Source organism: Python bivittatus, unplaced genomic scaffold (genome assembly GCF_059951505.1).
Source record: "Python bivittatus isolate LINGU-HERP-01145 unplaced genomic scaffold, Pbiv_v1 ctg000220_np1212, whole genome shotgun sequence".
Classification (NCBI taxonomy): domain Eukaryota; kingdom Metazoa; phylum Chordata; class Lepidosauria; order Squamata; family Pythonidae; genus Python; species Python bivittatus.
The window spans coordinates 41225073-41239549 of record NW_028277048.1 but is presented as its reverse complement, the minus strand read 5'-3'; the positions used below and the strand labels follow the sequence as shown (position 1 = coordinate 41239549).

Here is a 14477-nt window from a genome sequence, read left to right as displayed (position 1 = left end):
TATATAGGCTATGACTGAAATTCCCAGAAGTCACACTACATTGTCTCAGGAAGTGCTATCAAAATGGTAAATACAATCCACCTTCCCTCAAGCTCTCAGAGAAAAACAAGTGTTACATTATGTACAGGGTTTCTCTATTTTCACCCATGGTATTTTCAATTACACTGACCACCAGGAGGCACCACTTGATGAGCTTCCTTCTTGTTGGGACTCTTCAGACAGATGTCCTTCTATGGGGTTCAAATCCTCTACTGGGAATTTAATTCAAGGATCTTGTGTCTCTTCCTAGCATTTCCATTTTGAAAATGTTTGACCCTACATTCTGAATTGGTCCATGGAATTACTGCTTTCTGAAATTAGTATTTACACCAATTGTGCATTGTTTTGAGTTTACCTTGTTGGTATTATGATCTTATGCAGTGCAAGGATAACAGGCTAGGCCTCTAGGACAACACAGTGATCAACGACTAACACTTTGGCATTTCAGGGTTCATTTTGCTTGATGCAATTGATCAGAAAAAAAATCAGCGCGATTCCTGATTTGGGATTTGAATCAGGATTAACATTTTTTAAATTATAGCATACATCCTAGGCTGCTTGTGTTCTTGCCTTTACTGCATGGGTTGGTAATAAATAGGCATTAGTTCTTCCTGCATTTTACTCTCCCTTTCCTTTCCCCATCTCATTCTTTTTTCTTTCCCGTTGAAGGTCATTCTTCATTCGTTAGATGACTTGTAACCCAAAAATATTTATGCTATAGTAAAATGTTTGCCTTTGTAGTGCTGCAATATTCTTTGTTGACTTAGCTACAATAATTTAATGCATTCTAAAACCTGTATCCTTTGGACCAAGTCTTGCTGTCTTTTTTCTCCCACTACTGTTACTGGCATTGTTTGGAAAGAGATTCAAAACTGAGCTTTAGTTTCCATTGCTTTGCTGTTTCACCAAATTACTGAACTTAAAGCCTCTTCCTGCAGTTTAATCTTTCTTGTGCACATAAGCCACTGTCCCCTTGCAAAGTTGGTTCCCCTTAGATAGTTTACATAGTTGTACTGTATGCAGCAGCCTTCCTTGGCCAGGTGTTCTTCAGATATACTGGCTTCAGCTCTCCTAATTCCTACTAGCACGACCATTGGCATAGCAGTCTGAATGTTGTATATCCTGCAGCAAACTCATCTTTAAGGGAATCTGTGCCCGAAGGCTCCCGAGATGGCCTTCATTATGAATGATTTAGTGTTGGTACTGAATAAAGGTGTGCAAAACTTTCACAGTTGAACCATTTTGCATCTGAAACAGCTGTTTTGAAATGGGCTTAATCATTCAAAACTGTTTCAAGTGCAAAATGCTTCCATAGTGATTGTAACAGCTCATTTCAGACTTGAAACAGTTCAAATCTGAGACATTTTGCACACCCCTATTGCTGGATTTTTTTCCAGTACAGGGTGTTAGTTCTATAAGTCAACCAGGGATGCCATTTATAATTCTATGCTCACTCTCTCAATTGCTTTAAGAGCATCCACAAAAGCATTAAGTTGATAATTTTAAATGTTCTGTGATTAATTTACTGCCCTGGTCACAGACAACAGAAATTACATTATTTAGGGTAAAACATTTTATCCATACTCTATCATCATCATTCCAATCTCTAAGGATGTATTTGCTGCTCTCCAATGATTGATTGTTGCAGTTCCCACTAGCAATTTCCATGAGAGCATGATTGCTAAAAGTGTGCCCACTTGCTGAAATTCCTTCTAAATCTCCATAGCTACATCTGCAGAAGTGTAACAGGCCTCAGCAGTCTTGCGAATGATTGAGATATGTAAGTAGAGAAAGCACATTTGAGGGGAGGGGCAATATTTGGCACTATTTATTGCATTAACATAGCAGAAAATGCCCAATAAATTATTTGCAAGAAAAACATACTTCCCAACTCTAAAAATTAGCCACTGCCAAACTACCTTTGAGAAGAGCAGGAAGAACGGAAGTCCCCAATTCTTCCTATGATGTCTTTAAAGCCTCAAATAAATTTGCATATTTTAAATTTCTTCTACGAGTTCTCCTGTGCTGGAGGAAATATAGGACAAGCCACAAAAGCAGCATTCCAACAATCAGCCTCAGTAGTGTACCTCAAAAGCTGCCTTCAGGCAATCCCTTGCCTGCCAAGGGTTCACCTTAGCTTGGCTTTAAACAAAAGTGCAACAACATGGACATTGGACTAAAAACACAGCTTGTTCCATTGGGTGAACTATCTAAAACAAAGTAAGAATATTCATTTTGGCCTGAACAATGGGTTATATCAAACAGGAGCCAAGGTTGAGCAATCCGTACCCTATTTGGTAAAGCCACGACCCAGCAAGTGCCAAGCAAGAGATACTTGTAGGCTGTGCTGATATAAATCATACCAAAAGGGACCACAGGCAAGAAAGAAGAAAAGGGCCACCCACAGAAAAGAAGGGCCATCAATCAGGGAAGATGGCTAGAGTTCTTAGTGTGAAATCAGGTTGGGGGGATATATTCAGGGATCAAAGAAATTACACAAAAAGACCTGCAGAATGCATTGTCCCCACCTAAGTTTAACCTGCTCAGATTTGGAAACATTTTAGAGAGAAAAAGAATATTTTTCTACTTCTAATTCTAGCAAGTCACAACTAAATTTTCCAAGGGTATAGCACAAGCTGCTATCCTCATTAAAAGAAAATCAGTTTTACTTACACCGTCTATTGGGACACATTACGAAGGTAAGCTCAGAGCATGGCCCCAGATCTACAAAGACCTTGTACCCATCTGCTCCCACAAATGATTAAATCTGCTAGTAAGAGACACTGGTTCAAATACCCACACAAACCTGAGAAACCTGCTGGATGGGGGAAAATCCAGCAACACGCAAGAAAGGATCATCACGCATCACTTGTTTTACAGGTGTCATCCATCGTGTATATTCTTTATGAATTCAGGTTTTTAACCACACAGCAGACCGCAAGGTGTGCTAAACATTTTTTGTTACACACTGAGCCATCCCCGTGGGAAACTGCATAGCAGAAAAAACGGGGCAGAGCAATTTTCCTGGAACCTCACAGTACTCCACCACCAGTCAGCAGGGGTGGTTGACACAGGTCAGAGGGTCCTTCCACCGCTCTGCTTTAAGTCCTTTGGTAGGCAGGCAGACTCTTTAATCCACAACTACTGTGCCTCCAGCTGCCTCCAGAGCTGATTTAATCTTCTCTGCTTCTTCTTTACGAACATTTACTTTGATTTCTTGAGGAAGAGATTCCACCAACTTCTTTGCCTACAAGACAAAGTAGCTCTGTTCAGAAAATGAAAGGGATAGCACAACATTCAAGAGAAGCCTCTGCTAATAGTCTTTGTCTCTATATACTTTCTGCTGAATTTGAGGAGACAACACAGCCCCAAAACCTTTCCAAAGAAAGATTTGGAAAAATCATCCATGGAGCTTTACCAGCTTTATTTGCATGGGGGTAGGGTGGAGGTGCACGCAGGGTCAAAAAGGCAAGGAGAAAGTGATGTTGCGATGCAAATCCTGCTGCCTTTGTACACATTCACATACAAAGGGCGTGGGTTTGCATTGCTGTGCCCTTTCTTCCACCAAGCCTTTTTTTAGCCCCTCCTCCTCAATGGATGCCAAAGAGTTTCATAATTCATGACAGGCCTTCCCACACTAGTTGCTACTATCTCTGAGGACCCTAATTTTACTTTCACTCATTCTACATCATCTTTTTTCACACTCCTTCATTGAAACATCCCCTTTCTGCTCTCAACTGGCAACATCAAAAAATTACAATAGGACTCCCATGGAAATCTAGTTTAGAAATGAACTAAGGCAATTAAGGGAAGTAAAATGTTTTAGGATATCCCTCTTATGGACTATATTATACTAACCCTATTTCACTGGGATTAGCTTCTTATTCATTCTCAGGCACAGTGTAAGATGTTGATCTCTATCTATAAAGCTCTATATATTTTGGGACTAGAGTATCTGAAGGAAAACCTCTACTTGCAAGACCTGCTCAGAAATTACTATAATCATTGAAGTTTCCACTATTTTATGTCATCAAAGGAAGCAGTAGCATAACATGTGGCATTTTTAGTGGCAGCACGTAGCTGTGGAACCTGCTTCCGAGATATGTAACTGGCTCTTTCACTGATGTTTTTTTAAGCAGGCAATAAGCATATTTCCATCCAATATTAATTTTGCTGATCACCATTTTTATTTTCCTAGTGGTTTTAACAAAGCTGTGTTCTTATTACTGTAAACCACTTTAGGCTCCTTATGCTTCAAAAGGCAGCATAAATATTTTTATTAAATCAAGAGTTACTGTACAAGGAACTGACACTCACACAGTTCTAAGCACCTGGGTATTCTGCAAGCTTTTCAAGTAGATTTTTCCCCTCAGGTCTTAATAGTATAATCTGCTGAGCCAGTATAGGAAAGAATCATCAGTTTACCTGGACAAGGTTTATGTTCTCCATATGGTTCTTGACTTCCTTGATAACTTTCACTTTGTCTTCAGCTTTAAACCCAGTCAACCGCACTGTGAAATTGAGCTTTTCTACTTTTTCAACAACTTCTTCTTCTTCTGCCTAGTAGATGAAGAAACAAATTGACAATCTGTAGGTACAGCCTGCCCCCTTGTCTCCAAGGACACAGTAGTCAAGGAATGATCCAACGATTTGGGCACTTTATTTGGTTTATTTAGACAGGTGGAAGGGGCACAAAGCTTGCACTAAACTGCAACAACAGTGTTTGTCATTATCAGCTGACAATGGCACTAAAGGGATAAACAGGAAATGGATGGCTACTATTTTCATATCCTACATGTGGACTTCCCAGAATTGTTTAGTTGTCCATTACAGAAAACAGGGTACTAGACTAGATCCAACAATATCTTCTTAATGATTACAGAATCATAAAGCGCCATTTTATTTTCTGTCTTCTAGGGTGTTAGCTATCTGTCCCAATTTTGTATCAACTGAAAATTCCAACTTATTTAATAAAAATAGTTGAAGTGATAGTATATTATATCTACAGTATTCTCACAATCTATCTGTAATGGTATATGGGAATGACCTTGGGAAACAGGGGGAAGAGCCACTGCCAAGGGGACGGTCAGATAAGAGGCAGCTTAGCCCGCAGAAGGAATCTGGGCATGGCAAACGTCTCAGAAGGGACCCTCCCTAATTTCTTGGGATGTAAAGGTGATGGGGGGAAAATTACTTTCAGATCTGCAAGATTCTGTTAATTTGGGGGGGGTGCCTTCGAGTCAGTTTTTGACTCCTGGCAACTGCCCAGACTAGTCCCTGCAGTTTTCTTGGCAAGATTTTCAGAAGTGGTTTGCCACTGCTTTCTTCCTAGAGCCCAGAGGAGTGGCTGGCCCAAGGTCACCCAGCTGGGTTCGTGCCTAAGGTGGGACTAGAACTCTCAGTCTCCTGGTTTCTAGCCTGTTGCCTTAACTACTACGCCAAACTGGCTCATTTCTGTTAATGTAACAAACTGACAATCTGTAGGTAGAGCCTGCCTCCTTATCTCCAATGAAGCGGAATTAGTTCATCTGGACATGCTTCCTGTCTGGATTACCTTGCAAGGCTGACATCAATTCTGCAAGTCTGAAAGTACATGTCTCCCAAAGTCATTCCTACATACCATTATGCTATCAAAGAAGTTACCCAATAAAAATGTATCTTCCCAAATATTATTATCAGACTAGCTGGTCCATGGCTTGCCTGATCATCTTTTTTCAATATAAGGAAAATATTTGTTCTCTTCCAGTCATTTGGCCCACTCTCCAGGTTTTTTAAAGATTGTATATAAATGTTCAGCCAGACCATCAGCTAGTTTGTCAATACCCTAGGATGGAATTCATCTGATTGTAGAGATTTAAACACATTCAAAGTTAACAGCCAAGTTCCTACAATCCAGTCCTGTCCCTTCAGCCTGCCCTTTGGTTTCCTGGTGGCATACATAGCTTTTCATTGACAAAAGAGCCAAAATAAGTGCTGAGTACCTTCATCTTTTCTTGGTTACCTGTTAGCGTTTTGCCTTCTTCACTAAGCAGCTAGCATACCGATTCTTTTATTTTTAGTTTAAATGTATTGACTCCAACAACACTGTTTATTCTTCTGTGACTTATTTTAACCCAGATGCTCTCTTACAGCATACCAAGTTCATTCATCTGAATTTCTAAGTGGGAATGGATATTTCAAACAAATAGTTTTTTCACTCTCCTATCCCAGACATTCCAAGCATATATTCTCCCTTTTGAGAACCTGATGACCTGCATGCTATTTTCTCTGGAAGAATCCCCTTGCCTTTAAGGGCCACTTATTTCTTTCTTCTCTATGGAACTGGTTAGAGTATTTTCAGAAATTGCTGATGTATTATTTCAGATAAGAGTTAGTGCATGCTCCTTCTTATATATGCTCAGTCTTCTGCAGATCTTTGTGGTCCATAGTTTTACCCAGGTTCAATTTTCCTGGGTAGATTAACATTTAGCCAAATTTTTACTTCATCATCAAATGAAGATTTTTATCATCATCCCAGTCCAGTAAAAGCCAAAACATTTAACGCAAAAGAAAAAGAAAGAAAAGTAGTGGTGCTGGTGCCCGTTCCTGTTTGGTAAATAGAGAGACGGTCAGACAGCAACCTTGAAGAGGGTGGAACAAGGCAGGTGGGAGAATGGAGTAACCCCCAAAAGGTATCTTGTCTACAAGCACTGAATCTGGCAGATTTCCAGGACTGCTGTAAGGAGATTGTTTTGGAAACTCCTTGTGAGTAAAATTAAGCAACCACTTGTAAAAGACAAGTGAAACTGGCAAGAGAGTAGCTAATCTTGAAGTTTAAGATGAATTTCTTACAGCTTTAGAAATATTTTCATTTGATTCAGTCAAATTCCTACAATCTTTTAGTCAGAAAGCAGAACTCAGAATAAATGGGGCACTACACAGATCATATCTGTTCCACACTTAATGATGCAAAGCTTAACTACAGAAATAAATCACATTACACAAGAATATGTAGGAAACTATCAAGTAAGTGAGCAATACAGACATAGTGGTATCAAAAGGGACAGCTGAAAAAATGACCACTAAGCCCACTACATCTCTCTTATACTGCTTAACTTAGGACCAGCCTCAGGACTGAAAATTATTCAGCTAACTAAAACTATAGCTGCATGGAAAAGTAGCTAACTTTAACTCCTGATCATTCCTTATAAATCTTTTTTTCCCCACTCTGTACTATCCCAACCTTGCAGGAGTTTATTACAATTTGCAGGTCATTATAAAGACCTGCAGTGCTGCTATTTTCATTATACCGTGCAGCAGCTCTTTTAAATACCAAATACAGAACAGCAGTCTGGCTGCACCTTTCGCCTGCATGCTTGGAAGTTTCATACCCAACTCTTCAAGAACAATGTACATTGGTTGACCAGGTGCATTCAGATCCTCGTCCAGAAGCAATCATCATTTGGTTCAAGTGAATGACAAGATATAAGGCTGGTTGCTTACCGCTGCTGCTGACTGTATTGCTGGCATCATCCCAGCCATTGGCATAAGTCCCATATCTTGGATCTTGAGAGTTTTCTGCAAACAAAGAAAACAACTATTTATCCTTCTTTTACATCACTTGCAATACTGAAGCAAGGATTATAACCCAAAGTACCACATCCCATTTCTATAAGGAAAAAGAAGCTACAAACAGCAGAAAGCATCTACCACCCCTTTATCTCTCTGATTTATTAATCACTCAGCTTCCAATGTAAAAATGGCACCTTTAGCAACTCGTTGAGGTCAGAGATCTCCAGCAAAGTCAGACTAGCAATGTCCTGAACTAGCTGCTGAATCTTGGGTGAATATTCTTTGGGGGCATCATCCATACGGGGGCTTGCCAAGACTTCACTACATTTTGAGCATGTGGTCTTCAGCATCCGGACAGCACAGGCTTGTGACTGATGCTGCCTATAGAAAATCAGAGGAAAAAAAAGTTACACTTCATGTTTCCTAACACAAAGATACAGGTAAATAATAAATATCTGCTGCTTCAGATGAACAGAGGAGGGATGACAAGGCAAGACCAGACGAGATGGCAGGGGGAGAAGATCAGTATGGATTGGTATATATGCTATTGAAAAGAAAGAAAAAAAATATCCACACACCCCCAAGTAATTTTATTAGCAAATTTTGAGAAATTCTGTTTTAGAAATAGTTCAGTTCAGAATATTTTCAATAGCCTGATTTATTTATTAGATATTTATCCCACCTTTATTATTTTTTATAAATAACTCAAGGTGATGAACATACATAATACTCCTTCCTCCTCCTTTTTTCTCCACAACAACAACCCTGTGAAGTGGGTTGGGCTGAGAGAGAGTGACTGGCCCAAAGTCACCCACTTAGGCTTTCATGCCTAAGATGGGACTAGAACTCACAGTCTCCTGGATTCTAGGGAAGCACCTTAATCACTACACCAAACTGGCTCTTTTATAACCCAAAGTACCACATATTACCACACAGTATCACATACACCAAATATTACATGGTGTGAGATTTATAAGTTTGTTTTCATACTGAAAAATGTGCAATTGAGGTAACTGAAAACAAACAACAACCAAAAGAGAAGCTATAATATACTGTACTATAAGGACTGATTTCAATCTTGCATGATTTTTAAAAAATTTTTACAAGACTTAATCTGCTCTGCCAATATGTTTCAACATGACGAAGTAAGGACAGACTGTTTTTTAATAATTAGGGTTTAATATGGATAAATTTATTTTAAATATGCACTTTTGATTCATAATAAGTTTCTCAGATAAAATATATCTTATTTAATTCAATATTTTTAGCAACAACAGCAACAAACACGGTCTGATCTGTTAGAACTTACGGTATTTCTTTATGGATATTACCTGGACACAACCACTGTCTGCACCTATCCTCTACTGGACAGAGCCCCAAGTCAGGAAGGTTCTGGTTCAGCTCTCACCCCAATTTACAGGAGTCCACCATCAGGTTCAGCACCCTCAGCAAGTTGGGGGTAACAGAACTGACCTTTCAGGGCTGCTTCAAGGCTTATTTAAATAAATTCCCTCTGCACACATTAGAAGAGCCGAAGAGTTGTTTAAAGGGAGCCAAAGAAATCTCCGGCGGCCCTCTTCAGTTACCTCAATTGCACACCAAGAAGCAAGAGCTCTGTCTGCAGAAGCGAGGCAGGCGGATGACCTTTATTTTGGCGTTCAGGCCTCCAGTTCGCCCCCACCCGCTTCCCCTTCGACTGGGGCACCGGTCGCCTACCACATACCGCAGTAACAGTCGGAGAGCGGTACCGAATCCGGCCGCGGGAAACATGCTCATATCGGCGGCTCCAAAAGGCGGCAGGAAGGAAGCACCGACGGTCTTCTCTTTCTCCAGCGTGCGCACCGTAAAGGGCGCCGGAGACACTCTCTCCAATAATCTCTCTGGTTAAGCAAAGTGTCCAATCTCCGCCGAGTTTGACTCTGTGATGTACAAACGTGCACCTTTCCATCTCCATGGTAAGCGGATGTGACGATTCAAGCCCTTCTAGCGTGCCATGCTAGAAATGAAAACTCTATGGGAACGGGAAGCGGTCTTCCACAATGCCAAACTTCGTTACCCAGCTGCCATTGCAACGCTCCGACAACAACGCGAGACGTAGTTTTTCCGCGATTCGGATTCTAAGTGGAAAAAGCTCCGGGATGGGATTTGAGTGCGCCTTCGGACGGGTGGGGCTCCGCGAAGAGTTCAAAGGACGGAAGAACATAACTTACAGTTTACCATATGAGCTTATTAACAGCTCCCAAGAGGAGGGCTAATTTAAATTCTGACCGAGGCAGTGAAGTCAAAAGATCAGACGCAAAAATAAATAAATAAATAAAGGTCAAAAGATCAGACTCAAAAGAGTGCAGTAGATGGACATTTTATCGCTATTGAATTTGATTTGTTTAGCAGGAAAACTGCTACAATGTCTTGAGAAAAATAGAAGCGGGGACACAGTTTATCCGTAGTTCAGCTCATAGCAGCTTTTTCATGTCTATTTCAGACTTCTTGGTACAAAGGTTTATTTCAGGAAACACATTGCATTTGATTTATATTGTTACTGTACTGTACTTGTTGGCAGATATTGATAAAAAAGGTGCTGATTAAAAAATGGTATGTAGGAAGGTTTATGCTTCGTACGCAAAGTGCTCTTTGGGTGAAGACCCAGGAAAAATTCAGAGCATGTACATATGGAGCCCAGCCTGCCTCCTCCAGAAAATACTATATTCTAAATTTTATTACTGTATTCCTAAGTACCATCAGCATGGCACAAAGATAAATGAGACAGAGTATTAATTTAGCCTTTTAATTTAGCATATCCTGTTGTTGGGGGTATTTAAAAAGTTGAGATTTGTAATAATATGGTATTAATTGCCACTGTTCATTACAGCATTAAAAACATGCTTTAAAAAACCTTAAAAATTAAATATGATCTTCCACAGCAAAAAATCTTTTTAGTTTCACCTAGTGACTCTTCACTGCAACAGATGGCAGCATCTAGCCAACCCTGACCTTGAAAAAAACTAAGGTTGGACCTGCTTAGTACTTGGATGGGAGGGCCCAGGAAATCACAGGGCTGTAGGCTAGACTGGAAAGTTAAGAGAGGCAATGGCAAACCACTTCCATATTGCTGTCAAGAAGAATCACATGAAGAAGTCATCAGGAGTTGGCTCAAGGAGTCTTTATCTTTTTCTTGACTTCCTCATTAAGTAATGGTACCATTCAAAATAGAAGCCTCATCATTGAAGTACTATGTACCACTAAATTAAAAAATCTTTCTAAGCATAGTTTAGGAATTATATAGTCCCTGAAAGAAAAATAAATTGACTGCAGCATTATCTTTTTAAGGTCATCCTATTTTTAGATTGTACGATGCATGAAACAGACGGAGATCATAATGCAATGGCAAAAGTGTGTGCAGTCATGTTAAATCCTTTCCATAAATTGCCCGAACAGAAGGGGCAAAGGGAATATGTGGTGCTTTTTTTTTTTTTTTTTACCAAACACATGTTTCAGCATACAGTAATGTCCCTGTTTAACAAAGTTAATTTAGGTTGTTTGAGTAGAGCTTGAGGCAAAAAAGGCAGATAGTAATTCTGAAAGAAAAACTGAGCAGCACAGATTCAGCAGTCACAATAATGCTGTTTCCCATGCTTGAGGGGAATAAAGAAATTATCCTAAAATGCTAGCTGACCACATAGATTAATTCAGGACAGGTTAGCCCAGGACTAGCTCTAGGACAGATGGCGGTACACTTTGCCCAGGCCTTTATGCCCATTACTGGATACTCATTATAGATCAATGCAGCTTCTCAACAGAAATACATCAAAGTCTGTAATGTCAATGGGTAGGTGCTGCAGTGCAGATTATAGGCTATTTCCCCCCTTTTCAGTTGCCACCTTAAGACAGGAATAGTTATCACTAAAGTGCATGAAAACAGTGGGTATTTAATACCAGTTATTCTCAGGAAAAGGACTATAAGAATTGCATAACATTCTTTGTCCTCAGTCATCTGGAAACTCAGTGCCAAGAAATATTTAGGAAGTATTGAAATACTAATGTGGTTTGCTGATGGAGTGGCTGTGTGACTTGTTTAACATATATATGAAGACTCCACCCATGACTGATGATTGGAAGATTGCCATTATTCCTCTGTATAGGCACCAAGAGTGAATGCACCCCCCACACACACACACACAAAACAGGAGGACTAGATTGTTAAGTGTGCCTGGAAAGGTGTTTGTCAGAATTCTGATCAAAAAGGGGAGACAGTAGGTAAACTTTGGGAGGTATGGTGCAGCTTTATGCAGATTTTAAGACCAGATATTTGTTCTTCAGGAGATCTTTGACAAACATAGAAATGGGAGAAAGAGTTTCCTGCATGTATGTAGATTTATAGAAACCATTGATAAAGCGAATAGACTTAAATTATGGAACATTTTACACAAATAGGGAGTTGAAGGTTGGTTGCTGAATACTGTATGTGTAATGTGTCCTCCGTGATGAAGCATGCCCCTGTAGGTCTATTAACTTCCACAGGAACAACAGAAACAGCCTTGCAAGATGAATGATTCTCAGTTCTGCACTGCTCATTTACAGTGACGTCCTGGAATATTGCAGAATGGAAAATCAAACACAGGAAATCCAATTTGATTAACTATTTGGTCGAGGACTCATCCGCAAGCCTGCTTATTGTTTGTTGAAGGCACATCCTCTCAATGGAGCCCCCCACTCCTAGATGGACCACTACTGATGCAGGCTGAAGTCAGTCTGAGGTGTTAGCAGTGTTTCTCAACCTTGGGAATTTTAAGATGTGTGGACTTCAACTCCCAGAATTCCCCAGCCAGTCTTGAAGTCCACACATCTTAACATTCCCAAGGTTGAGAAACACTGTGTTAGAGTGTGAAAGTAGTGTTTCCCCAGCTGGAGATGGAGGAAGAGCCTCTGGTCAGGAATCTGCTGGCTCCAATTGGCCTGGTGGGCCAGTGGTAGGATTTGTGCACAGTTCTGCACCTCCATGGCCCTTTGTTTGTGACTGCCAGAGAAACCAGATATCTTTGGTGTGCAGCTATATTTTTGTTTGTGTGTTTTGATCAGGAGAATGTCAACCTTGTGCAAGGTTGAATGTAGGTCTTCTGTAAGGTTGATATTTCCAATGGTAAGCAGAAAGCAGAGCCTTGCCTGTTATCTTTTTCCCCAGTGGTGAGTGGAAAGTGGCTACAGAGCGCATCTCCTTTTCAGCCACTGCACCAATTATCTGATTCTAGTAAAACACTTTCATTTAAAAAATAAGCAGATTTTAGTTGCTTTGCAAATCACAGGATTGTGTACTCTTCATGGTTGTGCATGAAGGCAGCAACACTTTCAGAGATAACATTTTACCCCTCTTGCCTGGACCCTAAACAAACACACTTTCCAACTTTTCCTGCAAATCTGGCTTGGTGTGAAAACAGGAAAAGCGGAGAACATATACAATGCCATGATTGTGAACCTCATCAAACTCAGCAGGATTTACTTCAGCAAAAATCTGCATAGGATCCAACAGCCCAGGCTGCAGGAAGTTTCCCCTCCCTCTGTTTCCCTTTCTTCCTTTCCAGAAAAGAACTTCTAACAAAAATAGTTAGAAGCCAGAAATCTTGGTGTTTTAACAGGATAAGGAATGAAAAAAGATTACCTGTAGCTGAAACAATAATGCCTTTTTGAGAAAGAGGATCAGATTGCAGTCCCGATGCTTTTCTCTGCTCTCCTGCATTTCCAGGGGAAGCCAATCCAGAGTAACTGAAACAACTCAGCTGTACAACTGAGTTTTAATTGTGAGCTGCCCAGTCACCCATTGGGGGAGATGGGCAGCATACAAATTAGATAGATAGATAGATAGATAGATAGATAGATAGATAGATAGATAGATAGATAGATAGATAGATAGATAGAGCCCAGTGCTGTTGAACCTGAGGAACATGCATATTGGACAGGTGCCACTATGAGAATTTTAGGTCAAGTGGCTCTCTCCTATAGCTTGTTGAATTCTTTGACAGATTCAAGGTTAATTGCTGCTTAGGTAGTGAACCCTTACTACTGGTCTTGGAGCCACATCACATGGAAAATTGCATGTGGAAGATTTAAAACCAATCTGAAAGTAGAAGTTAGAGCCTTACATCTCAAGTAGACTGGGAAAATTGTTTCTATGATAGATTGATGAATGTACACAACTTATATCATTTATCACAGAAAACCAGCCTAATGCAGATTCATTGATAGAGCCTGAGGATTTGGTACCGTGCCTCCAAACATTATTACATGCTCACACTAAAGGAGCAAAAAAGTGGTGCATACCTAATGCAAAATCAGCCTGGGAGCAACTTACTGTGCCTATACGGTGAACCCTAAAGTCCTGTATAATCAATCCTACAAAACATCGTAAATGTTTACATTGAAAAATGGATGAGTGGAGTTAATTGCTTGTAACAGCTAAATTAAGTGATACTTTTTGGAGATTCCTATCTGCCCATTTGTATACAGAGCTCCATGCCTGGAGTGCAATGTTCCTGTAATGAGGTGGGAGAAGAGTATTTCCATGCGTTATATGCAGAAGAGGCCGATCCAATCAACTTATTGGAGAAGGATTTTTGGCCCCTTCTGCATTGCCCACATTTTGACATCAGGAGTCTCCACACTGATCAGTCTGCTGAAATCAGGAAAGGCAACAGGAGTGACTTTTATCCCCATCCCACCCCCAGTGATTAAAAAGGATTCAGAGTCAGGGCTGGCTTTAGGCTAAGACCAAATAAACACTGGCCTAGGGGGCACGAATGCCTCCCCTCCTTCCAAAAACAAAGGCTATTCTCAAAATGCAAATCTTCACACTGAGCTCAATGTGGCTTGAAGTAGGATGTAATTGATCTTAAAAC

At 40.3% G+C, this 14477-nt stretch overlaps 1 protein-coding gene across 1 annotated transcript; it reads right to left on the bottom strand.

Annotated features, from left to right (window-relative positions):
• Positions 1-1852: 1852 nt before the first annotated feature.
• On the bottom strand, positions 1853-9480 carry MRPL12 (mitochondrial ribosomal protein L12). The gene is made up of 5 exons (XM_088138421.1): positions 9314-9480; positions 7785-7971; positions 7522-7596; positions 4465-4599; positions 1853-3286 (listed from the first exon to the last, which is right to left on the bottom strand). Exons 1-5 carry the CDS (start codon positions 9364-9366, stop codon positions 3170-3172), a joined length of 567 nt encoding a protein of 188 aa, XP_087994547.1. The 5' UTR covers positions 9367-9480; the 3' UTR covers positions 1853-3169.
• Between the last annotated feature and the right edge of the window lie 4997 nt (positions 9481-14477).